This window comes from Aptenodytes forsteri, unplaced genomic scaffold, assembly GCF_000699145.1.
Source record: "Aptenodytes forsteri isolate BGI_AS27 unplaced genomic scaffold, ASM69914v1 Scaffold132, whole genome shotgun sequence".
NCBI lineage: Eukaryota > Metazoa > Chordata > Aves > Sphenisciformes > Spheniscidae > Aptenodytes > Aptenodytes forsteri.
Genome location: NW_008795520.1, coordinates 4861291 through 4887697, shown reverse-complemented (window position 1 = coordinate 4887697; position 26407 = coordinate 4861291). Strand labels below are relative to the sequence as shown.

Sequence of the window (26407 nt, the reverse complement as noted above, 5' to 3'; positions counted from 1 at the left end):
GGGGAAGGGAGGCCTCGGCCGGCCTGGGAGTAGTGGCAGATTCGCGGTGGGCTGGTAGGGAAGCCCCCCCGGGAAACCGCTGCCGCGTTAATGTTTTAAAGCAGCGTGTGGTAGACAGGCCACGCAACTGCCAGTCTGATACGGAGCAAGATAATGTTATAACTTATTCAGCGCGTGGCTGATTAATAATTAAAAGCAAGCGATGGATTCGGCATCGAGCAGCACAGGTTCACAGGACCTGATCTTGCCAGGCCACGCCGGCTGGGCCTCCGGGATCAAACCACCCCTTTGTTTGATTCAACTAACGTCAGTGAAATGCGCCTCGCTTAGCACATCTAGAAGCAAGCAAGCAGTACGCGTTTTTCTGCCTAAATGCAAGCTGTGCGTTGAACAAAGGCAGTAAGGCCACATTTAAAGGCTGGGGTGCTGTCCTGGGAGACAGTGACCGAGGAGAACGTGGGCCTCTCGGTGAGCGGCGGTGAGCTGCCCTGGGGCAGCATCTGGCCAGGGGAACTAGCGTGCTGCTTGGTTTTACATAAACAAGCATACAGAACAGAGAAGTTGTATTACCTCAGTGTTTGGCACTGCTACATTTGTGGCTGTGTTTATTTCAACATCCACTATTTGAGAAAAACATCAATTAACTGGAAGAGGATCCAGAGAAGAGCCACAACAACTAGTAAACACAGCTTATAAAAAAAAAAAAGAATCAAGATGTCCAATGTGTGTAGATCAACAGTGAAAACTGAAAGACTTGACTGTATTCTTTAATTAGCAATTGCTGGGGAACAGAAATTTAGTAAGAGCTCTTCCCTTTCATAGAGACTGGTATGACGAGACTTAATAGCTTTCACACAGTTCTGTGGTTCTAAAATCAAAGTATCCTAGTTGACATTTTCCACGTTTGTTCATCTCAGATGCGCTTCGTATTTCCAAGTCTCATAACAACTTAATTCAAACAGTATCATTTGAGTTTTGGGACCAAAAAGACTGAAACAACAACAATAGTTAAGTAATCAAGAAGCTATTTCAGTGCTGTGCCTCTGCTTCTATTACATTAAATAATTCCGTACACTCTTTTCGCAGGCAGCATATTAGCACTCTTCGCTCTGATTCTGCGATACGGATTACAGAAATCAAGTACAGGTATTTGGTAACACTAGTATATTCCAATCAAAGTAATCTGGATAACACAAATTCTTTGGCACGCTGATGGTATGCATCTTCAAGCACCAGGCTTTGAGACCGTGCTTTGCTGCCTGGCATAAAGCAGCTGCTCCCCAAAGGGGCATGCCAGCGAAGAAGATCTCTGTGCCTTTACCTCAGAGTCTTCCTTTGCCAAAGGTAATGTGTTTTCTTAGGCCAACTAATGTCTTTGGAAAAAACAGATACCCTAGTCATCCTTCTACATATTTGGTGGTGTTGCTGTCTCATCTGGGTTCCTGAGCCCATTCATCTCCCGCAGAGGGCACCCTTTGAACAATCTGTTCCAGTTTTGAATGATGCTGAAGCTACATAGATAGTGGTACAAGTACGACAGCAGAAACAATGGCCGTAAGCCCTCTTGCTCTCCTTCTCTGACTCATTCACTGTTCCCGAGTACAAACCTGGGAGTGTGCTCCACTTTGACTGTACTGTGTGTCAGGAAAGGTGTTGAAAACAAGAAAATACTTTTCACTATCTTTCTGACCCCAGCAGCACGTTTGATAGGTAATTCAGCCATTCTCAGAATCTACAAGCATGTTGTTGAATTTATGTATTTAGTATTTCTAAAATGAGAATAGCATAACTGTTTATTCTTTCTATTTCTTTGCACTTCTTGTTTTTTAGCACTGTAATCAACAAATAGCTGTAGTTCATCCAATGCACTCAACAAGAAACAGGACAGCCCCAATGCCAATAAAACAACTAGACCAATTTTACATTTTCACCTCGTTACCTAGAACTGCAACTTCTGCATTTTATAAGCACCTAAGTGAAAAAGGATTTAACTTCAGAATTTACTGAGCATTCGTTTTGGTTGGTGTAAAAATATAAGAGATTAGGTTTATAGCACAGTTTTTACATTTCTGGGAACAGCAATGACAATTCCTCCATACGGTTTTTACTTTGACCTGTACACCACATCCCACCCCCAAAAAGAAGAGAGCGTAAGTAGCAATAAGTTCTTCAGTTAAAGCCACAGAAAAACTGTAGGAGTTAGTTCCATGTATTAACTCTGCAATTATCTGAAATTCTATTTTTGAAGAACTTTGTGGGTTTTTTTTTCCTTGCAAACACTTCTATTTTTTTTTCCTTTTAATTCGTTCACATGGCCTTGGTGTCAGCCTGATTTTACTAACTTAGGTTGGTGAAAAGTTGTTATACCCCCCTTCGCTGCAGAGTAACATATACTAGATTACAGCAAGAGAACAGGACAGTTTTTGTGTATTTCAAAACAGCATAACCAAAAATGTATGCATTTGCCATTTTTCCTTTTCACAGACTTCAATAATTACTTTACTGAGTGATTACATAACTTATACCATATGCTCCAGAAATAACAACTGAAACATTACGAAGAGAGTGAAAATAATCTACTGTGATCAAGACAAGATGCAACTGCTTACTGACAGCATATAATTCATATACCAACAGAGCAGAGAGTATTGTCATGGATTGTTTTGGAGTTCAAAAGCAGAAAAGTGTCTGTGATTTCCCTTCACATCAGAGTTAGCCTTCCACACAAATTCATGTCAGGTTTTGCAGTGCTCTCCCTGGAAGCGCCATGTTAGGCCTTCTTGGGGTATCTCCCACAGTTCTCTACACTATAGTAAACCGAGATGCTCAGCAAATGCCTTTTCAACGAGTTGAGAACTTATTTGTTCCACAGGGCACAGAGGTGAGGAATGCTCTCAGGATTCATGTGGTGTAACCTGCATGTTTACTATAAATTTTACAGATACTATGCTTGAATGAAAGTGAATTAATGAATCATGGATTACTCCTAGCCGCACCTCACAAAGGTGCCTGCTAAAGTAATTTTAAAAAAAAAATGCTGCAGAAGAGGTGACTACTGGTGCTCAGCTATGATAAAAGTTATTCAGGAAGGGTGTTAATGTGAGGTAACAATCAACTCAAGTAGGCACGTAGCAGATTATTTTTCTTTAACAATTTTTCTATTCTTGAAGCCAGGGAAACATACAGTAATGAAACAATGTACTGTTTGTTTTATGTGTACCTTTAATCAAAACCTTAAAGATGATATATGCAAGTTATATAAATAACAACCAGCATAAATAATTTTAAACTTTAACATCTCTTACATTCTATTTGGAAAGCAAGAAGGGAAGCTCAGGGAAACTAACCACACTCTTGAGCCTTTCCTAACAAAGTGAAGGAGATGCTGTAAAACAAGGTGGAACTACGTGAGGCAGCCTCAGGAGCCTAAAATTTCTTCTGGGTTTTCTTATTCTCTCAAATCCTTTCCCTGGCTCTGCTCTTGCCTCTGTCCACCTGCCAGCTCTGACATTCATCAGGCTCTTGCTGAGTGGGACAATTCATTAACCCAGACAAAAATTAACTTCTCTCCCCCAGGGCTAGCGAGTTAAGTTGTTTCACAGAAGGGCCTAACGAGCATTACCACCAAAGCAAAATAGGTGTTGAAAGCAAACAGGTAGTAGAGGGAAAGGAGCTCAAGCTACATGGGACAAAAATAATTTACGGCAATATAAAATATGTTACAGGCTTTAGTTTCTCGGAAAAAAGTTTCTGGCATTTCAAGATTGCAGAAAATCTTGGATTACTTTTGCGAAGGCATACGATGAGCCAAGATTTAACATTTCAAAAGCAGACCCAGACTATTTTGTTTGTCCAGGATCAAAAACGAGTTTGATGGTATTGTGTGTGCTATGGTATTGGTAGCAGAATAGAAATATAGCTGAGAACAGAAAAGAATTACAATGAAAGTACTGAGCAAATAATACAAGGAACACAGTAAATAGCAAACCTGAAACGTAAAATGGTAAGATTAAGACAGAACAAAGAGCAGCAATGGACACCTATATAGCTCTTGCACATGAATAAAAGACTGGCCCAATTCACTGCTAAAGACACATTAGAGTTCAAACCAGTTTTACATAAGAAGGTGGACCCCCCCCCCCAAATCCCATGTTTATACCATGTTAGCATTTTAACAATAACTGGGGAAAGAAGCCATTAGTATAGGAAATTTCCATAGCACATGGAGGCATTTAGATATTTCATAATTAGCAAAATCAACCATAAAGTTGAAGGCATAAAGAAGCACCAACAGCTACTTTCCCACTGCCATGAACATTTTTAGGCTGTTTGTATCAACAACTGGCCAATACATACAAAGTTGCTCTTACTGGGTACCTGAACAGCCTGAGCTCAAAGGGAGAGGTGGAAAACAAGCTACCTCCTCAGGAAGGTCCTGAAATTAGGCAATTTTCACTATAACTGATGGGGATAACATCAGCCTTTGAAGAAGCAGAGACAGATGTCCCATCCAATGGCTGGCCACTCAGACAGGTGACAGCATTCATTTACATCCAGCATTCATTTACATCCAAGCAAGCACACAATCAGAAAACAGATTGAGGTGGGGAGAAATGCTGGAGACTTTGCATTATAAATATGCATAAAAATAAAAAAAATGCATAAATGCATTTCCCTTTATACACACTGCAAGAGCTAACCCCCCCAAGAAATGCACTAGTAACCTGATCAAAGTGGAACTTGTTGGCAATGGTAGGAAGGTAAGGGGAACAGTTCTGGCTCAAAGGGACTGACATTGAAACCAGCATGCCCTTTACTTCCCCATGGGCATCTCCACTTGCAACTCAGATTTCCATTCCACGGCAATGCATCTCTTGTGAAGATGAGGAAAAACCCTACTCCCCATGTTGTGGGAGGCATAGCAACAGAGAACTGCGCTTATACAACTAAACTAATTCTGCAGCCACAAGAACTCTCATGCTGCTTTAAGGAAGTGATTTTCCTAACATGGCTTAACACCGGGAGATTGTACCAGAGCCAATATTGGAGAACACTGATGAAGATGCGCACTCGTATCTTATGGCACCAAACATAAAATCTACCTTGACTATGGAGCATCATCACTGCTGACACTTAATACTTAAAGGTGCTCTACCTGCTTAACAGATGAAGAGGAAAGATCCCAGCCTCTTCCAACTCCTGAATACATCAAGAAAAACCCTCAGAGGCCCCAGTTCATCCTAACCAAAGTGAAGAGCAACAATACCCTGCTTGTGGGCCTTTTAAGATACACCTTCAGGGTATGCTTTGAATACTGGTATCAAAAGCCTTGAAGGCAGAATAGCAAGACGGAGCTGTATGGTTTCTTGTTGGTCCAGCTTTCTTTTCCCGGGATACTTTTCCCTTCTTAACCATTTGTGGTTTAAAGAGCCTGCAGCTGGAAAACTTCCAATGTACTTTCTCCTAAGTTAATGGAGGCATGTTCTACAAGATATAGTATTAGAATAAATACTGGGGTGAGTTGCCAGAATGAACCAAAGAAGTGACGACATAGCAGAAGTGTCAGATGGTAGAGGTTTTATACAAAAATAAGAAAAGCTACCTCATTAGGAAAGTTTGATTACACAAAACTGTTTACATCCAGCAGCTGAGCAGACATGAAATGGCACTAAGTGCACTTTGCATTGCATACGTCAGTTACAATATCCTAATAGGCACAAGGATATCTTTTACAGTAAGACTATTGTTGTCAGGAGAATCTCCTAGTTTTTCCAGTGCTCTCCCCCATTCAACATCAGCTGCAACAATGCTTAGAAGCTCCCAAGACATGGCACAAAAACATTGTACTTCGTTGCAGATAGTATTTTCTCATAAAACATAAAAAATTTACAGGCTTACTACTAAGCACTGCAAGTTATAAAAAAGGAATTACAATTCACTGTCATTAACATTAAAGAAAAGACACCTTTCACCAACTTCCAGCTATTCAGTCCTGGCGACCAGGTCCATTCAGTGAAAAGGCTATTATTCTGTGCCTCATCACAGAGCAAAGATTCCTCCTCAGCGTGCAGATAAAAGGGATAGGCTATCATCCATAACTACATAATGTCTCTGACTGAAAGCAGTCATCCTGAATTTTTTCATGCTTGATCACTATCAAAAGAACTTAAGGCTGCCCAGGGAAGACATTACAGCAACCTTCTTCAGTTAGTTTTCTCAGTGGGTTGAGACCATGACTCTTCCTGCTTTCCAGGTACAGTCAGTGAACACCTGCATAAAACTATCCTTCAGCTGTCAGAAGCCAAGTACCTCTGGCCATTTCTTTTGAAAGTATGCTTGAGCTAACACCACCATTGATAGCACCAGTCCTACACCTTTGATCCAAACCATTACCTCCCTACACCAAAGCAAAGCTTTATGCAGCTGTGAAGACTAAGGAAACTGAACCCAATTAAAGCCAGTCCAGCCAAGAAGAAACAAACATCTCTGCTTATGTTTTGTTCACCTTTATATATATATTTATATACAGATGAGCAGAAGGTTTTGTCACTTATCAGCCCTCCCCCCTTAATCTAGCTCTCAGTTTCAGTTCTACTTCAGTATGCCTGTGTACATAATTTTAAAGCACTAAAGCTATTAACAGAACTGAAGTGGTATTATAGCTTGTAGAACAAGATGCTGTGCTTTGTTTTAGCAAAAAATTACAGAACTTGTCTGTTTGGAGAGTCCTATAACATGCCTCCAGATAGCAATTCAGAACAGGAATGCAGTATGAATTATGAATCAGCTCCTGGAGAAGCCTCTCAATTATAAGCAGAGATTAAAGAGACCTGCACCAATTACAGTGTCCTGAAGTTACCTGGTGTGAATTCCATTCCACTTCTAGTAGCAGCTTACCATGGTGCTATTTACAGTTACATGTATGAGCTCTAATGCATAGATTTAAGTCCCTGGCTACAAAATATTTGACAGTTTAAAAATCTAAAACCAGGCGATCAAAATTATTCACTGCAGAGCTAGAATCAGCAGCAAATTTATGCTTTGCCGATGCAATGGAATCTTTCCTCTAAGGTACTCAGAAATCTTTATAAAGCTACAATTTCAGACTAAACATTAGTCTTATTTGCATATAAAATACTATCGTTCATAATTCACATTCCCCTGAAAATATTCCCAGAAGCTGGATAGGATATTCACTTTAGAACTTAGTAAGCTGATCCATCTGATCTTCACAAATCTAACTTAGAAATATCACTCAACGGTTTTATGTGCATTGTGGTTGCAAGTATCTTCTTTTGTTCTTTAACATTGTACATTTTGGTTTATTAGAGCATTGTTTGAGAATGCACAATACACTCAGGTCAATCTGATTTAATTTAACACAGAATTTCAGCTAGAAGCCTACAGTAACCTGGTTAAAGATATGAGAGCTCTAGGCCTGAAATAATGCTGATGATTGTGTAAAGATGATCACATTTAGATTCAAAACTTGTTTCAGTTCTAGTACATCTGCTTTAACAAAACCATCTGCAAGCAGTTACAGTTAAGACTGTATAGATAATAGGGTATATATTTCAATACTCAGTGACAAATTGTTTTTAACAGTAATTTTTGTAATGTGGCTACAAGAGAAAGTTTTAAGTGAGACTGATTATCACACCTCTCAGATAGTCTGGTTGTTTTCCCATTTTCAAAAGAGTTTTAATCCACTCCCAGGAGTGAAATTTTTAATTTTCAGTTTCTTTGAACATTTTGCTCAGCTGTTCAACTAGCACTACAAGCTCAGGGTTTCCCCCAAGTGATTCAATTTGTTTATAGGCTTCAGATTCAAGCTCTTTCAATGTATTCCGAGTGTACTCAAAGGAACCCACATTTTCAAGGTAATGTACACAGTATTTTTTTATATCTATGTTCTCTGTCCTTTGACGTAAAATGTTTTGCACCTGAGTACTTTCAGGTCTTGACCAAATTGCATGAATGGTTGGGAATGAGAACTTGCCCTCAGTTAAGTCTTCACAAAAACTCTTGTTTTCACTATATTCTTTGGAGTGCAAGTTGGCATAGTCATCCCTTATTTGGAAGAAGAGGCCAAGTGTGTTAAGAAGTGGCTTTAAGTCTTTTTTATAATTTGAGAACAGCTGCATGAGGCCTACAGCTAATCCAAAGAGACCACCTGTCTTTTGCAGTACCATAGCTTTATATTCAGCTTCCGTAGGACACGTGTAAGTATCCCTCCAGTAAATATCCAAGCCTTGACCTTTATGGAGTTCCAGGAGTTGACGGGTAAAAACTTTAACAGCATCTGGATGATCAAGGGTTAAAACCTTCTCTAAGCCAAGGAAATACACATAATTAGCACAGTTGATTACAGATGGAATTCCATAGATACTGTGTGCCACCGGAAAGCCCCGTCGTAGCTTTGAGTTATCTTCAATATCATCCACAAGTAGGCTTGCATTGTGCAACATCTCTGTCACTTCGATGATAACCTATTACAAGAAGAGAAAATTATTAAGTCTCCCACTGTAATTTAACCTCCAGTTTTGCAAGACCTTATTTAAAATGGATAAGGTTTTAAAGAATGACATTCTCTATCACTGAGGTTCCCCTTTAGACCACTTGCTTTTACTATTAATACAGATTTATGATTCTCTTCATCAGCCAGTTTGCCATAAATCCTGGATCATGTCGTCTGTCTTTTGTGTAATGTTTTCAGATTCAAAGTGAACTTCCTCCCTGAATTGTTTCCACTTGTATGCTCCCCATTGTTGCTAGTTTTAAAACATGCCATTGCCTAGGAGTCATGCAGTAACTGTTATTAGAAACATGAATAGAGGAAAAGAAAAGCAACACAATATTGTGACAAGTTTAGATTCACTAACCTGAGATCTCCTAAAGTCAGTTCATGAGTGTCAGGTATCACCCATTAACACATTTGTCTCGTAAATCTTGTTTGATAAGTGGAGAGTTCATCTTTCTTTCCCCACACTTTGTGTAGTTATCTTCAGTACTGAGCTCTTAAAGGACAGACTATTCTCTCTGAAACATCATTTGGAAAATTCTTGGCAGGAAGGCAACAGCTACAACTTCTTTTGAGAAGTTTCCTACACACTTACTACTAGTTACTAGGTAGACCAATATCATACACCACCTGAGGTATGCAATAAACTGTTCAGAACATCAAGCTTGTAGCTGACTACATTTGACTAAAAGTGAACCTTAACAATTCCAAAGCAGGACGATTCAACAAGAAATGAAGAGTTTTAACACTATATACTGTTTTTATTGCACAGCTGCTATGCAAAGTACAGGTATATTCAGCACCTGCTTAAGTGGAAATAAATTTAAGCATGTAAAACTGCATACTGTATAAACTTGGTGCAGAACACATCTGATTAAGATATGATTTTAAAGCTAATGAACCAATTATACTTGCTAGCTACAAACATTGCACTCAGTCAACATTCATCAAAACAACTGCTTCTAAAAAAATACTAAGGCCACCATTAAATAGCAGCAAGTACCTAGTATGGTCCTATTTGGTGGGTGCTGCAGGAAAAAGAGGGACTTCGCTGCAAGCATCTTCTTGAGCAGCAAGTCACCTAGTGTTCAGTGACCACTGTCCCAAAGATTAAAACCCAAACCCCAGCAATCTAATTGTTTGTCTAAGATACAACTGCAAGAACAACCTACTTAAGCACTAATGACTCAGCTACCAGTTAGAAGTGAGCCCTACTTTGACCTGCAAAGATATGTTGCTGCCCATTGACTTTAAATCAGAGGATAGAGTACTCACTGAAAGCAGCTTTGCATACCTATTTTTCTGAATATTCTTTTAGTCCATTGTCATTCCCATTCTCAGTACAACCAGGAAAGTTTCCCTGTATTCTGTGAATTCCTTGGATAAGCCTATTCTAGCATTTCTCTTGCTAACCTATTTCATATCACTGTCAGTTTCATGAACTTTTGCAGCTTCTAGACATTTAAGGTTTAATTGAAATAGTGCTTCATGACTGCATGTTTGAATTAAGTTCTTGTGAACTTAGAAAAGACAGTGTCAAAAATGCTTCAAAGTTGAAAGTAAGGAGCAAAAAGTTCAGACAGCAGAAAAAGCTTATTTTAGAACACATCAGGAAGTAGCCTGAAGAAATGAAAAGACTGCTTTTTATAATGAAAGCTGAAGAACCAGTACAGAGTGTTATGCTTTCTTACAACCTAAGCCTACCGAATCAGTGGCTGCTGCACTATCACTCCAACACACAGATTTCTACCTCCTTACCTGCAACAGCTTTAAAATTTGCTTGGCCCTGTACTAGGCCATTTCAGTGCCTTCTAAGAAGAAAGTTCATCTGACAATCCCAGTGTTGTCTAATTCAACAAGCTTAAGTGTCTCAGTGCAGCATCAGTTGAGTATTAGAGATGCAGTAAGTGGTGGGAAAAAAAAGACCACTTGGCTGAGAAAAAAGTGAAATGGTGGCAGCCAATAGTAAAATCAACTACCAATGAACAGTATCCTCAACTGTACTCATCTAAATAAACTACATGAAGATAAATGATCTAAGGTAAAAAATGTCCTATAAGGAGTGCCAGAATTCAGATTTTTAATAAAAGAAATACAAATAGCTGGAAGGGAATCAGGCTGCTACACAACTGAGATGTCTTAAGAAGATTATGAGAGATGTCAAAAAGATGACTAGAGGTGGTCCTGCAGACCTCAACAACTTTAAGTTATTAAAATTAGTACAAGTATGCACGAAAGCAGTAATAATTGTGGCAGGCGCAGATTAAAAGATGACGTCTTGTTTTTGTCCTCAAATGACCTGAAGAATAAAAATATTAAAGTTCCATCACAAACAGCTTAAGTGGTAAAGGAAATATTAAAGCATCAGTTTTCTTCATATAGATAACCAGAACAAGTGGCCTAAGTTTTCAATAATGGTTACGTGATTATCAGTTTAAAAGTGACAGGGAGAACTGGTAACTTCTGTTCACACAGAGGCACTGCAGCTTTAGTTTACTATAGTACATGAGAGAAGATGGACCTGTACTGTCACGGGTGCTCGGCAAGAGGCAACAGTCAGACTGCAGCATAAGAAATCCCAGTTGGACAGAATGGAAGAGTTTGTTACCATGGAAGGGGTTCAGCACGGGAAGACAGACCCAGAGAGGCTGCAGAATCTACATCCTCAGATTTTCAAAACTCAGCAAGGGCCCCAGAAGCCTAAAGTAGCTATAGAGCAAGCCCTGCTTTAAGCAGGGGGTTGTCCTAGATAATTCAAACTGGAAGAAGCCTCTGGAAGTTCTGATCTATGATATTAGACTAAATCCATCCATACAATACACAGGTTACTATATATTTTATTTGGATATGTAGCTGAGCACAAAGGGTAAGAAGTGTCTAGCTGGAAGCCGGAATAAATCTGGCTAAAAAGTTATATAGACAGGTTGGAAAACAGAAGAGTTACTAGATGATGAATACAACCTCTTCCTTCATTGTTTAAATCACTTACACTATTTTGCTACTTGAGGACTATGAAGTGTCACTCTGAAGCCACCCTAAAGAGGACTCCTTCACAAACTCTAAAGGTACTTCTGCCTACAATTAATGAAATTAACTAGGAACCAGCTGGGTAAGAGTCAAAAAACATAATTGGTTATTTTAATTCCTTACATTGGCTTGTGTACAGAGAATCTTTTGCACCCTTGATATGCAGTTTGACAAAACTGTAGCCTAATGAAGAGGACAATTTTTCATTCGACAAACCAGTGTTTACACAGCCATACATCTTGCACAGATTTGGCCAACAGAAAAGCAAAAGGAAAGGAGAATTCCTAGTCTAATGCTTCTCATTAGGGAGTAAGGACTCTAGACTGTATGATAAGACCACCACAGTTTTAGGTCCAGAACAAGGAGTGGTTTATAAAGTTGATTTAACTGCTGCCTCTGATATTCCTGTATCAAAACCATAAGATTATTTTCAACCACTACATTTGTGTAGTTTACAAGGTAACTGTCTAGCTTCTTTCATAAGGCATTGAAAACTCAGTGTTAATAACTGAGTTAAGTGGGTAACAATGGTAGCTGCTTATTTACAACTTAAAAGGTTGAGCACACTCGGAAAGTAGTAACTATTCTACATAAGACAAGCTGTGAAAGTAATTTCTTTAGTGTTACATCACAGTCAAAGCTTTACACTAAAGTTGTTTTCCTGAAAGTTTACTTTAATATATTCAGAAATTAGTGCATTTAAGGTTTCTGATCATTTATGCTATGTAAGAGAATCATCTGTTATCAGTAGTCTTGGAAGAAAGGTAACAAACCTTTAAAAATAATTAGCCAGTACCTGTATTTTATCTTCTGGAACATTCAGCCAGTGATTAAAGGCCTGTGACAGTTTGGTTCTCACTTGCTTACCTACAATAAAAATATTATAGGCATTTATAAAAAAAAATCACATAAAGTTCATTATTAGGGACAACAGTTTGTCTTAACAACTATCACTGATTTGAGACCAGTAAGCTGATCAGTGTGATCACTTGAAAGCAGAAAGTGTGTAGATTGTTTCATCATTGTATAAACATCACAATCATCAGCAACTTCAGTTTTAAACATTTCACAGTAACATGCAAAGCACATATTTACCAGTTACTGTATTTAGTTTTGGTAGTTTAATTAGTAAGTGATCCTGAGTATTTTGGTAACCTGTATAGATCAGCTTACTACTTCTGAAAGTAAGCCCTAGTTTGCCAGGCACATTGATTTTGTGTATGTAACAGATTAAGAAGTTTCAATTATGATTCATTATTAGTTGAAGATATGGATATTTGTTGAATATCTATTTCTCTCCATTTTTAGGTCTTTCTCCTGCAGTACTCTTACTTGCTACTGACAATTTGTAAGACAGGAAGGTGACATTTGACATACTAACTCTAAACAAAAATCTGAACAGAACACCCTGAACAGAATAGAACTTTTCAAGAATTCAGACATCTTATACCTGAGAAGTCTACCTATGAATAACAGGATTTGTTCTGCTTTGGCTAAATCTAGTTTGGTGGAGCCAAGCAGTCACCCTGTTTCATAGGAATGAAAGACAAGATCAGAAGTCCAAGTTTAGTGTTAAAATAAGCATTACTATTCAATCCAGATACATTTTACATGATGGAGTTAGTTTTAATAGAAGTTAACCTATGTGCCTATAAATTATTGATGCCAGCTTTCTTTAGTAAATTGCTAGGAGTCACATACAAATATTTATTCAGTGTCTACTAACGATCAATATGAAAGTCACTCCCTACCCACACTGAGACAATGCTGCTCTGAACTTTGAGAAGCTCAGCTATAAGATCTTCGAACAACTGCAAGACAGGTTTAGACAAACAGCTCTGCATATGTAGCTCACATCAACAAGGCCTTTAGAAAAAGTTTTAAATAAACTTCAAAGCAGTGCAACCTAGACAGTGGGTTCCATATTACTTGTCTTAAGATCTACTGAGACACAACTTCATGATTCTGCAATATTAGTCCTCATGTTGATGATGCCATCTTGCCCATAGCACTGAAAAAATTTCAACATTTGAATGTCTCCCTAAGGCTTCTCTATTGCTGTGTGACCAGCACATACAGAACAGAATAATAAAAATGGGTAGATTCACTTGCAGTGATATACCCTGGAGAAACTGGACTCAGGATTTTTCCTTTTCTAATTAAGTCACCACCAGGTAAGCGATAGTTTTGTGGTTTGGGCTTTGCAGCAAGGGTGATAACCTTCCTCCCTGGCTCAAAGGGCTTCAATTTTTGCTTCAGTTCTCAAAGTTTTCCACTGCTTCCCATCACCACCGTCTTTTGGTTTGCATTAGAAGAGACTAATGAAGAGGTGCTTCTTTTCCACCCCCGCCCCCAACAGCTTTGTCCTCTGGCTCCGTCCTGTGTGAAAGGGCACTCTTGCCTGGACATACACTATCATTGGCTTCTGTTCTCCATTTGTTTTCTGTGCTCAGTTTTAAATATTAATAGCTTTCTGCAAGAGGGAGGGATTGTTTTTGTCTCTCAAATAGAACAGATATTTTAAGCTCCCCATGCCAGGCTTGCTCTCTATCAGGAAAGTACATATCTGGTTCTACATTTTTTTTTTTAAAACGTGTTTATTTAAATCAATAATTTGCTGACTTAGAAGTTCACTATTTTAACACAGGTAACCAGAGCTCAAATTTAAATACAAAATTAGATTAGTGCCCAAGAGTTTAAAAACCTCTTACATTAACTAAGTACCACCACTAATTCAAGTTAGACCTGCTTCTGACAACATCTCCTGCAGATACTAAGGATTTGAAACACTTCAGACACTCAGACCTCCCCCCCTTTTCTCCCATGTGGTTAGATCAGACTTTGGCCGGATTGTTTCCTTGATCTGACTCACTACACACTTGTGACCACCAGTACTGCACAAGGGAGGGTCAAAATGCCCTGCATCAGAGGTTCAATATTTTAAAATAATTGCATGAGTTAACTGAGGAGAAAAGATTGCTCAAAAATATTGAGAATAACTGTTACAAACATCTGCCAAACCATATGGCTTGCCAGTTAAGTATAACAAATATTTCAGTACATACTTAAAGAAAACTACTCAGATAATATCACACTAAAGTGTACCTTATCTACAGCTGTTTATTTACTTCTAAGTTACACTGATACAGACAACACCTACATTTTTACGTTAGACAGCTAATTCTGTTTTTCTGAATGCGTTTCCTAGCAAATATGCTTATGGAATGCTGGATGTTCAGCAACAAGGGTTATTTCATCATGAGGAACGTAACTACTAGCACTCACTCTAAATGGATTATTAACATGCACAGTGGATTTAGCCACTTCAGTTCCTTAGTAGAGACAGCATTTGAATTGTTAGACTTGTCTACCTTGACTAGCAAGGCTGTCTAGACACTGATTATTCAAGGAAAAACCACTATCTGTATAGTGAAACATTCACCTTTCCTTTGATAGGTGCAGATTTGCTTGTGTGAGCCCCTTTAAAGGAACATTATTGCTACATAAATGCTATTTTATCTTGTTCTGAAGTCAATCCTACCTGGCCTATGTAGTATCACAGCAATTTTCTGTATGCATGTTTTATGCCTACAGCCGTGCTATGATGGCAAGAGACCAAACCCCTCTAATACTGGTCTCAAAAGCCTAGATGCAGAAGCCTCCATTCCTTGCCACACCTCTCCTCTCCCCAAACTAGAAAAGACAACAATCCAGGGACACTAGGATAAAATTAAAAGGAATAAAACTTAACGCTGGCAGAACTACCCAGTTTCTTCACTGTCACATGTCACTGCTCTGTTAATTATTCTAAGCAGGCTATTCTAAAACCAAATAATATAGAGGTCTAACTTCCAAAATTAGAAGCTCTAATATTCTCTAATATTCTATATTCTATACAGTTCTACTGTATAGAACTATGATAATAGACATTACTGCACCAAGCTTTTATCAAAGTTATGCTAAACGCATTCAGTTTAATCTCCTTAAGATCCCAATATTACCCAAATCAAACAGCAACTACGGAAAGCTTTTCTCCTTAGTAATGCTGGGTGGAAAAGACGAGAAAAAATATTCAGAACATAGTAGATTCACTCTGATGAAATTCCTTCTACAGGTAAGAATGTAAAACCCTTATCCTTGAAACAAAGATCAAGTTAGATTAAAGACATTGTACTGAGGACAATCCCCTCCCACCTCTTTAGACAGATTAGATGCTTCTCTAAAAAAAAAAAATCAGCCTGACTTACTCTCTATATACACAATTGTTCTTGTGACAGGGTACAGACCCAAAACCCACAGATGTCCAGCTCTGGACAGGCTCTTGATTAGTATTTCTTCACTCTTGCTGCATTAAAGTGACCACAAGCTATGCCCTTAGGGCAGCACCCCACTTACAGTGAGGATACATAAAAGGGCTAGAACAGCATGGGAAAGAGCAGAGGGACTATTAACCTAGCCCTCATTAGAGCCTCACTGAGCTAATTCAACTCATTACCCCAGCAGAAAACTCTGCTTTTTGCTAGGTTAGCTTTCTGCCAGCTTTATGTACTGAGTCAGCTTATGAAGCGGGTCTGCCAGAGTTAGTACAGGGTAAGCAGCAGATGCTGAGAGCCAGGGGAAGGGGGCATTGCCCTTCTGGAGGAAGCAAGCTACTACATTACCTCAGCTATATTGTACACTCTCATGTTTAGCTCTGTCCTCTGATGGGTTAGGGCTAAATGGATAAATTCCCCAAGCAGACCTCCCCACACAGCTGCAAGAACACTACAGCCAGCCTAAGTGAACTGCAGGAAGATAAACAGAGTAGAGGTGGCCCATACGCTTTTAAACCTGGGCAGTCACTTGCGATGGGTTAAGGTCACTGTAGAATTGTCTAGTTTAACTCCCCTGTCCAAAATAGGGTTAACTAGTCCAGGGTTGTGATCCCCATTTTTGCCTTGTTCCCTCCTCTTGGGATCCTGAATGCCACCATCCCATGGTCACTGCAGCCAAGGCTGCCCCCAGTGTTCATGTCCTAACCAATTCTTCCTTGTTTCTAAGTGTAAGGTCCAGCATAATGCCTTCCTTCATCAGCTCCTTGATCACCCATGTTAGCAAGTGGTCATCAACGCATTCCAGAAACCTCCTGGATTGCCTGTGCCCTGCTGTGTTGCTTCTTCTACCAGATACTGAGGTCCTCTCATGAGGACCAGGGCCTGTAAGTATGAGGCATCTTCCAGCTGTCCGAAAGCCTCATCTACTTCTTCCTGCTCAGGTGGTCTGTAGTAAAGACCCACTATAACATCACTCCTATTGATCTGCCCTCTAATCTTAACCCATAAGCTCTCAACAGGCTTATCTGACCAAAGGCAGAGCTCCATACAGTTCAGCTGCTCTTTCACATAAAAGGCAACTCCCACTCCTTGCTATCCCAGACTGCCTTCCTAGGCAGTCCTTATCCATCCATTGCAGCACTCCAGCTGTGCGAGCAATCCCACATCAGATACCCCAATAAAACTGCAGCCCTGCAACTGCATGCAGACCTCTAATTCCTCCTGTTTATTCCCCATGCTGTATGCATTTGTGTAGAGGCAATTCAGAGAGGCACGCAGTCTTGCAGATCCCCCAGAAAAGGTGTGAGAGCTTCCCCCATCATGTTGTCCTGTTCATACTTCCTTGTTTGAGTGCATACACCTGGGATGGGCTGCCTTCAACTCTGCTCTGTTGATTACAAGGTGTCTCTTGTCCACATCAGCCTACACCCTTTGTTTGCAACTTCACTATTTCCTTACTCAATCATGGGTAGTCATTCCCCTCTGTTGTAATTTCTAGTTTAAATCCCTTCTCACCAGGTTGCTCAGCCTGTTGGCAGAGACACTTTTGCCCTGACTTGGGTAGGTGGATGCTATCTCCTCCTGGTAGTCCTTGATCTACAAAGGGAGTCCCATGGTCATAAAACCCAAATCTCTGCTATAAATATCAGCTGTGCAACTAACTAGTTGACAAGCAGGATCTGTCTGTTCCTCTTGATGGTGAGGGGAAGGGGGTTGAGGATCATGGAGAAAAGCCACCCGGCTTCTTGTGCCCTTGGCCCTCATTCCAAAAGCCACATAATCATGCTTTATAAGCTCTAGGCATCCCCTTGCCATATCCATTAGTACTCAAGTAGAAGAGCTGCAGGGTTAAGTAGTCTGAGGGTGAAACACGCCTTGGCAGTGCCTCCGTAACATCCCTGATCAGGGCTACACAGAAGCAGGAAACCTCCCTAAGACAGCAGCTCAGACAGAAACCTCTGTCCCCCACAGGAGGCAGTCTTCCCACTGCTATCACTAGCTGCTGCCACTGAGTGTTGGTCTGATGCTTTGTTGTATACAGAGCTTCCAGCCATGTGTCTTCTTCTAGTGCACTGAACTTATTTGGCAATTGCACATCTGCTCCTGGTACCAGAAGCCATCAGCTCCCAGCCTTCACCATTGTGGGAATATCCATTTCCCAACCTGGTATGCGCAGACTGTTCCTGCCCCTCCTTCAATATACCTGGAGGTTTCAGGCTCTTGAACCTGCAGGGTCTTGCTCTTTTTGTTATTTCTGATGCTGTGCAGCCTGCTGACCCTCTTCCACTAATCCTTTGCTTGGTGACACACATTTTCCACCATTGCACACCTTTCAGGGGCAGGGACATCACTTTCTTCTGGCCCAGTGGGTGCCCCCAGACATCCCTGCAGCTCAGAATCTGGAGAGCTGCAGCCTCCCTCAGGAACTTGGCCCAAGTTGAGGCCTCTGATGTGCCAAGTGTAGTTGTGCCAGTGGTAGGGATCATGCCCTGTGGTACTTAACTCCTTCACCAAGCTGGTCAAGTTCAATAACCCAGCAGAAAAAGCTGAAAAACAAAAGCCAGTCTTGATTGTTTAACTTGCTAAACAAGCCTAGAAAGTCTGCAGCCAAGACCACAGCAATGCACATGAAAGGGAAGATGCACAATCATGAATGGGATCAGAATCTACCCCTTTCAATAGCAAGCTGTTGACCATATCAGTTTTACTGCAACTGAAACTCCATATACTCTGTAGTGCTGCAAAAACAGCTACTGCTGTTAACTCAGCCATGCGGAGATAAAAGATTCATCATCTGTGTGAATCAGGCCATTTTTGAGACAAACCACGTTGGAATTTGTGAAAGTTAAGCCTGTTTATTGCACTTCGTTTACGAGACTGAATACTAGATTAAGTGGAACACTGCTATAAACTAGTATGGCAATGTTCTGTTATAATGAGACTTTGCAAGAAAAGTTACTGTTTCGGAATGTATGTTCTCCCAAGCACTAAATTCTGCTAGTGAAGGAATAAACATTAATTACTATACTAGCAGTTAAAATAGTAACATAGTAAAAAAACCCCATAAGCCTAGTAGTTTCTTCATCCTAGTGCTATTGAAGTTAAAGAAATAGACAAGCTTAATTTAAGTATGACCCCCAAACTGTTACCATTAAAAGTCCTATTTCATTAATGAAGGATTAGTCCTTAACAGTTATAAAAATCTGTGTTCTTACACTACAGACAACATTAGCAGGCACCTATTTTTTTTCCCCAACCACCTTAATACTGTTACACAATCCCTTTTATATAAACAAATGATATGTATCTAAATTAATTCACATTCTCATAGGTTACTAAACCATTTGGAGAGTTTGTTTTTTAACTAGTCTTAAAAGATAAACAACTGAACTACTGTAGGGCCCTAAGTTTACATATCTGACAGCCAAGCTTTCTGCAAAAGCCCCTCAGAACTCAAGCTGATCCAACACAGAAACAGCTCCTTGTCCTCACTCTTGTGCCAGATCACTAACAAGACAGAGAAGATTAACCAGGCAAGTTTTTAACAGGTTAGGTGATTGATACTACCTAATCATTTGGTTAGCAAGCTGAGAACCAGCACAAGTTAAGAAGCAGGATAATACTGCCAGAAGCATAAAGATGATGGAATGAAACTGCCTCCTTCAGCAAGAGCTTGTTAGATTAGCTCAGGCATCTCATTTGGGCTCCACCCTAATTATGAACAGCTAGCATATGCCCAATTTCTCCCCCTCACCAAGCATTGGTAAGCATTGGTGCTCATACTGATTCCAAGGTTCACACAAGTAACTGGCTCCTCCTGATCTGTACTTGGCATATCTGAATTTGGGCAAAGCCAGTGTTTCAAAAACAGTAAACATCCAGCTATATGATTGTGAACTCTCACTGCTTCACCTGTTACTCAGTACAAGCTTTCCACAGGTACACCACTTTTACCTGCCTAGTTTAAGAGAAGTCTTCCCTTTTGAATCACACCACCATTTCTGCATAGAGAGAAGTGTATGTTGTCTCTCACTTCTCCAAAACGTAAACTAACAAGAGATCAACATGTTAAGTGGACAGATTTATGATGCTTTAGCAGGATAGGATATAAAATGCTTGCACTGTCAGTAAGTATAACATTATATAAGCCAGCAGTATAGGGTGATAAGGGTTGAACTCACAAAGTATAGGAATTTAGCCACAGGAGTCAAGGTGGGAAGGTTAAGTGTATATCCTAGATGCATCATTTAAAATGAAAGCTAACTGAAGAGCTACTAGTCAAACTTTTGCCTGTGGAAGCTTTTTTTGGCACTTTTTGTCTGTTGTATGTTTCCTACTAGGAAGCTCAGCTTTTTTTGCTGGTACCTACAATACCTTAAAAAAATAATCAGCAGCTGAAGATGCAGAGGTGTTACAATATACCCTGGTTATATGAGATAATCTAACAAAACAAAAAGCACACTTAAAGATGGTATTGGAGGAAAGTAAATTTCTTCAGGACCAGCTCTTAGAAAGCTCTCTGGAATATCGTAGACTTATTCTTAAGGTAGTTCTCTAGCAAAACCACCACCCAGTTCAACAAACACAAATGGAATATACTGTGAGGAAATGGGAAACAAACTTTCTGGCATTAAAAAGGCATGTTACTACCAAATTATTTCCTTTTCTTATTTTTCAACTCAAGTAGTGCTAACTGCCAAGTCAAATGAAATCACTAATGTAGGTAAGACAATCCTGGATGTTTGTAGAGATTAATAATGAAATTCATTATACACAGATGTAATGAATTAGAACCCACAGGACCTACCCTGCTGATACACAGGTCTTGTTGCAGAAGTGCAAAAGCCACTTAGCACTGTGGCTGAGATTCATTACACTACTTGTCTAAACAGAAGGTCTTCTATCCCAGTCAGATGTAATTTTGGTCAGAATTATTTTCCTTAATATTTACCATATTTTGTACCTTCCTTAACTCCACCAGTATGCAATATAAGCTGGATAGAAGGCAATCATGCAATAGTTCCAATGACAAAGTAGTTCTACCACTATTTTTACAAAGTTAGTCACTTTCATAGCTTGTATGGTGTTCCTTACACTTTAGGTGTACAAGCAAAAGCCACAGCAAACAATCTGACTGTTTAGTCAGCAAAGAGGCTTCTGAGAAGCATATCCATACAGTAGTTCTCTATCAAACTGCCTCCTGAATTCTGCTAAAATAGGTACTGTTCAAGACTGAAAACTTTATTTGAATGTGTTGCTAGTGACCTGATACCACACAAGGACTGGCTGATCCTCTGGCAAGTGATGCAATTCAGGGGCAGCCAAAATTGGCCGTAAGAACGCCTGGCTTTACACATAGAGAAGGAGAAGAAAGGTAGCTACAGGGAGAAGAAATTACACAAAAGAAACAGGCTATTTAAAAAAAACCAAAACCAAGCCACAACCCACTGAGTCCAGTACAACAAGCAGATAAACTCCTTTAAGTACAGGATCAAGTCTTCAGTACTTGCCCTTATCAGTTTTAAAAAGTAGCAAGTCAGCTAACTCTGAGTGGAAAACAGAGTAACTGAAATACTACTTACACTGCAGACAGGCTCAAGAACTATTGTACCAATCTCACCAAAAAGGGTGGTTCTACAAGAGGAAGAAAAAATATTGACAAGTGTTACTTTTAATTACTCTTAAATCCACAAATCAAGAATGGATAAACTTCTTGGCTCATATTTCTTGAGACAAAAGTTGCTATAAAAACAATTTTGATATTTAAAAACAACACAGTACAAAGAAACTTGCCTGGTAGTTGAAGTAAATACTGGTATGGCTCTAGGATTCTTTTAGATGTTTCATCCATCCCATCCATTTCTTTATTTCATAAGAGGTAGTTCACTGTTAAAGAAAGTGTTATTAACACTATTTACATCAAAAATTAGGGAAGTAAAAAATAGATGCATACAATTAATACAAAGTCAGCTGACTTCAAGGTTAGGTGCAAATACTCCAATTTTGAACATGACACCTTCAGTTAATATTACCTTCACTACATAAGTTTTCCAGATGTCAATTAGAAAAGAAACAAGCATATGTATTAAATATTTTCCTTTAATTATTCATGAATAGTTTAAACCAACTCCTAGACTTTGTTTGCTCTGACTTTTGTATGTATTAGAGGGCTTAGATGATAGAGAAGTATTTAAAACATCAGCATTCACAACAATGAAGCTCCACTGCAAGTCTTCAGAGAAGACACTCACCACATACAAAACCTCACATGACTAATCTGACTAGACCTCCCTAGATGCTTTCTAGCATCTAGGATGGATGTGGAGATGCCTAAGAGCAGCAAATATACCTTACACCAAGGCAACCTAAACAAGTTGAACTTATTCTATTAGCCTTCTGATAGAATTCTTCAGTCCTGTTTTAGAAGGCAGAACAGGAATATATCATTTTCTTACCTCTGTTTAAGCATACAGACATCTTTACACTTTCCCATATACTAAATACAACAGACTCTTATAATAAATCTTTTAGTATCCATTCCCTACATAGCTCAACAATTTTCTATTGATTATGTTTCAGTTGACATACCTTTGGTCATCTGTATCTGCACTTTTTTCAGATTGTTTTCTACAATAGATTTTCTATCCTTTCACCTCTAGCCTTCCTTGCTGCACTGCAGATGCAGCAGCTCAAAACAATTCTTCTAATGTCATTTTAAGACAGGAACTGCAGCAGTAGCATAAAGTCTCATGCTACTTCAGCATCATTTCTCAGCTACTTAGCTAGCATCCTGGAAAGGATGTACTTTTGCCCTGGAGCAACTGAATAGTTATGTAAGTTATCCATAAAAATAACTATTTTAAAGTGATATTTATAAGTATGGACTGATGCATTTTTAATGTAGGTACATTAAGGGGAGTGGTTAACATGAGTGGAATAAACTAATGTTCCACGCTTGCTCAAAATAATCCAGCAATACTTTCCCATCAAAAACTCAAAAGGTCAGCATTAAGATCACTGCTTCCTCTTAAGCTACCTCTACAAACTGGTATTCCTCAACATTCATGACCTTTCCCTTTCAGTACAGCTCAATCAGTTCCTGTCTACTCCCATTCCCACTCTCCACACCCATAAGTATTTGTAGTAGTCCAAACTTAGGAAGTGATCTGCATTAGTAACTATTTTCCAAGCTTAAGTTTGGATCAATTCCTTTATTTGCTTCACTGCATAAGTTAATCAAATGTATTAGCACTTCAGGGGCAAGAAAAGCTATTTAAGCAAGCACCATTGCCAACAAAATGCTCGTAAGACTACACCTTTTGGGAAAGCTTTGAATAGTTTTTCAGCAGTACAGCCTTTCCATCCTATATCCCATGGTGTGCCAGCACAACTAGCGGTCAGGCCACACAGTAATCTAAATCAGATTTGACACCCTCAACTCCCTATTTTGTTTTCAGCTTGTTGGTATAATTGAAGGGATAGGAACTGCTCTTAAGACAGCACTGCCACTGAGAGTCTGCTGTCAGACTGTACCCTTACATATCAAGGATAAGTCTCAAAGGACTTCAGTGAGGAAGTGAAATCAAAAAGATTATCACAGTCCACATCCAGATGTTTTAAGCAGAAAGAAGCCGGTAGAGATGGATACAAGGAGACACTACCAACTTCACAACTCTCCTGTGACTTATTTGTCAAAAAGCCACACAGATTGAAAGTGCCTAGCTATCCAACAGAGCTGGGAAGAGATGTTAGAGTTGGAATTGCTTCTCTGTAAAAGTTTCTGATTAAAAGCAAATCTTAAAGTTCTTCCTCACCCCTCAGGGAGTTAGGAGGTTTCTTGCCTGTCTGTAGGATACTAAGACAACATTCAGAATCCCCAGCTAACTTGAAATTTGCTAGTATTACACAGCATTAAACTAAATCTTTGCATCTTTTGGCACAAAACTAATAGAGGTCCACCTGAAATGCTGCTTACCAGCAGAAAATTAGTCAGGCACTTCTCCCACAAGTGCCAAGATTTTTTTTTTTTAATAAAAGGGAGGCAAAAATGCTCCAACAGGCAAAGAGTGGATGGTAACTTAGCTTAAATCACTATAGTTAAACTTTAGAGATGTTAGAGTTGGAATTGCTTCTCTGTAAAAGTTTCTGATTAAAAGCAAATCTTAAAGTTCTTCCTCACCCCTCAGGGAGTTAGGAGGTTTCTTGCCTGTCTGGAGGATACTAAGACAACATTCAGAATCCCCAGACTTGAAATTTGCTAGTATTACACAGCATTAAACTAAATCTTTGCATCTTTTGGCACAAAACTATAGAGGTCCCACCTGAAATGCTGCTTACCAGCAGAAAATTAGTCAGGCACTTCTCCCACAAGTGCCAAGATTTTTTTTTTTTAATAAAAGGGAGGCAAAAATGCTCCAACAGGCAAAGAGTGGATGGTAACTTAGCTTAAATCACTATAGTTAAACTTTTCTAGACTGCTATGCTACCTTTAAATGAAGCGATAGGTAACCTCCACTAAGGAAAAGAGAAACAGTCTGATTATTCATCAGACAGCTACATATCTAATACACCCACCAAAACAAGAACAGCAAGCAGAACCTCCCCCAAACTTATACAAAGAAAGGGACCCTTGATAAAGAAATATGTACATGAAGTTGCTTGTAAAGGCCTGTAAGCAAGAATACCATATGAGACTTGTAAATTTACTGCTCTTTGCACAAAGTTATCACATTTGACACACTTGGGAAATGCTTGATATTAAGGGTTTCCCACCTAGTGACTGACCAATTTACTACAGAAGTTACACTGTTGCAGAAAGTCTTCTCAATGAAGACATTTAGGGACAAGATCTCAGTTAGCACCTCCTAACAAAAAGTAAAACTGCCAGGAGTTAAACAATAAATGAAAGGGAATGCAAAGCCTCTGATTAGTGAAAGTGCAAGAATTGATTACATGTATGCTTATTCAAAAGATCAAAGCAGTTAAGGCCATTTCACCTTTTAAACCAGTACACAGACTTGCCGCATTTCAATTCATGCATGACTAATTCATTTGTCCAGTTATTTCTCAGTATCCCCACATAAACATACAGAGCAGCTGTTATGGGCACAGGCCATGCAATCACAACAGAGGGCCTAAGAACCATCTTTTAGACTGCAACAAACCTTCTCTCTAATGATGTCTTTGAAAACACACAAGACACTAGAATAAGATGGTGACATGAGCTTTCATAAGTTGGAACTACTCTAAAACTATACTTGAAGCTGTGATCTGTGTCTAGGAGCTTTCTAGAGAGGATGCAAGTAACATTAATTCTAGGTTACATGTCAAGAAAAATCTTCACTTTGGAACTTCGTAGAACAGCTTCTCGCCCCATCCATTCCATCCCATTCTACAGAGTATTCTCCCCCTCCTCCAAATTAGGGGAATATGATCACTGAAAGGTTAAGTATACAGATGGTATTTTAAAAAGCATCATCATCTCAATTGCTCCAATCACAGTAAACACAGAAAACAAAAGAGAACCACGCCAAAGGAGCAGAGAGCTGTAGTGCAAAAGAACCATCCAGAAAGTTGTTAAATCAGCTCCATCACAGAACTTAGTGCACCAAGACACCGGTTTCATTGTAACCAGTGGGAAAAAAGAAGAGCCCCAAATAGGGGGATGTAGGAGTGAGAAGATCTGTTTCAGAAGGAATACACAGAAACTGTTGTGAATGTGTATTGTTTCAAAGAGGCTATCAAGGCTCTTAATCCAAATGTGATTTGGACAGCATACTTGTCACCCTAGTCCACATTCTCATTCTAATTAGCAGAGGCCTCTTTACAAGCCCTCCTAGGCTGATACCAAACAAAACCCTGTATTCAACTTAAGGGCAGGCAACTTCCCACAGGTGGAAGGATAGTCACACACCTTCCCCGAAGATGCAGCTAAGCAAACAAGCAGCTTTCTATAGCTGCAATTTCAACACTAACACCGGAACAGCAAGAACATACTGTTGCTGGAATTGTGCTTCGATTTTAATAGGATTTCCAGATATAATTGAGCATGAATGCTACAGAAGCCAGGCAACAATACCTGGGCTGTCGAAGTCCTCGCACCATGCTGTGACAGCACACAGGCAGGAAGGGTTTTTAAGCTACAGGCTGACCTGAGGATAGAAAACGAGTCGGCAGAAACCGTGACTACTTCTGAATGGCTTCTCAGAGTAAAACTCACGTTTCACAAAGAACATGAAGTCGTTACCCTGCTTGCAAATGCCTAACCCCCGCCCAAAACACCACAGTCAAACGAAAGGAAATAGAGTTCGTTTTTCGGAGTTCAGCGTAAGAGATGTAAAGGCGATGGAGGCGGCAGAGCCTCTCTGGCTGCTTCCACAACTCAAAGGCAAGCAGCCCAGCCTCACCAGCGCCATTTTAGATAAAGCGAGACCGAGAGCCGAAGACTCCTCGCTCCCCCTACCCGCCGTCCACCCCCATTTTCTGATCCGCGTTGTCGGCAGCCGGGCTCAGCCGCCGGGGAGGGAAGCGCCGCCCGCCGCGGCGC

General features: G+C 39.7%; 1 protein-coding gene across 1 annotated transcript; it reads right to left on the bottom strand.

The window, feature by feature from the left end:
- Positions 1 to 4141: 4141 nt before the first annotated feature.
- On the bottom strand, positions 4142 to 26014 carry GGPS1 (geranylgeranyl diphosphate synthase 1). The gene is made up of 4 exons (XM_009281792.2): positions 25940 to 26014; positions 21655 to 21747; positions 12345 to 12415; positions 4142 to 8489 (listed from the first exon to the last, which is right to left on the bottom strand). Exons 2-4 carry the CDS (start codon positions 21719 to 21721, stop codon positions 7728 to 7730), a joined length of 900 nt encoding a protein of 299 aa, XP_009280067.1. The 5' UTR covers positions 21722 to 21747; positions 25940 to 26014; the 3' UTR covers positions 4142 to 7727.
- Positions 26015 to 26407: the final 393 nt, after the last annotated feature.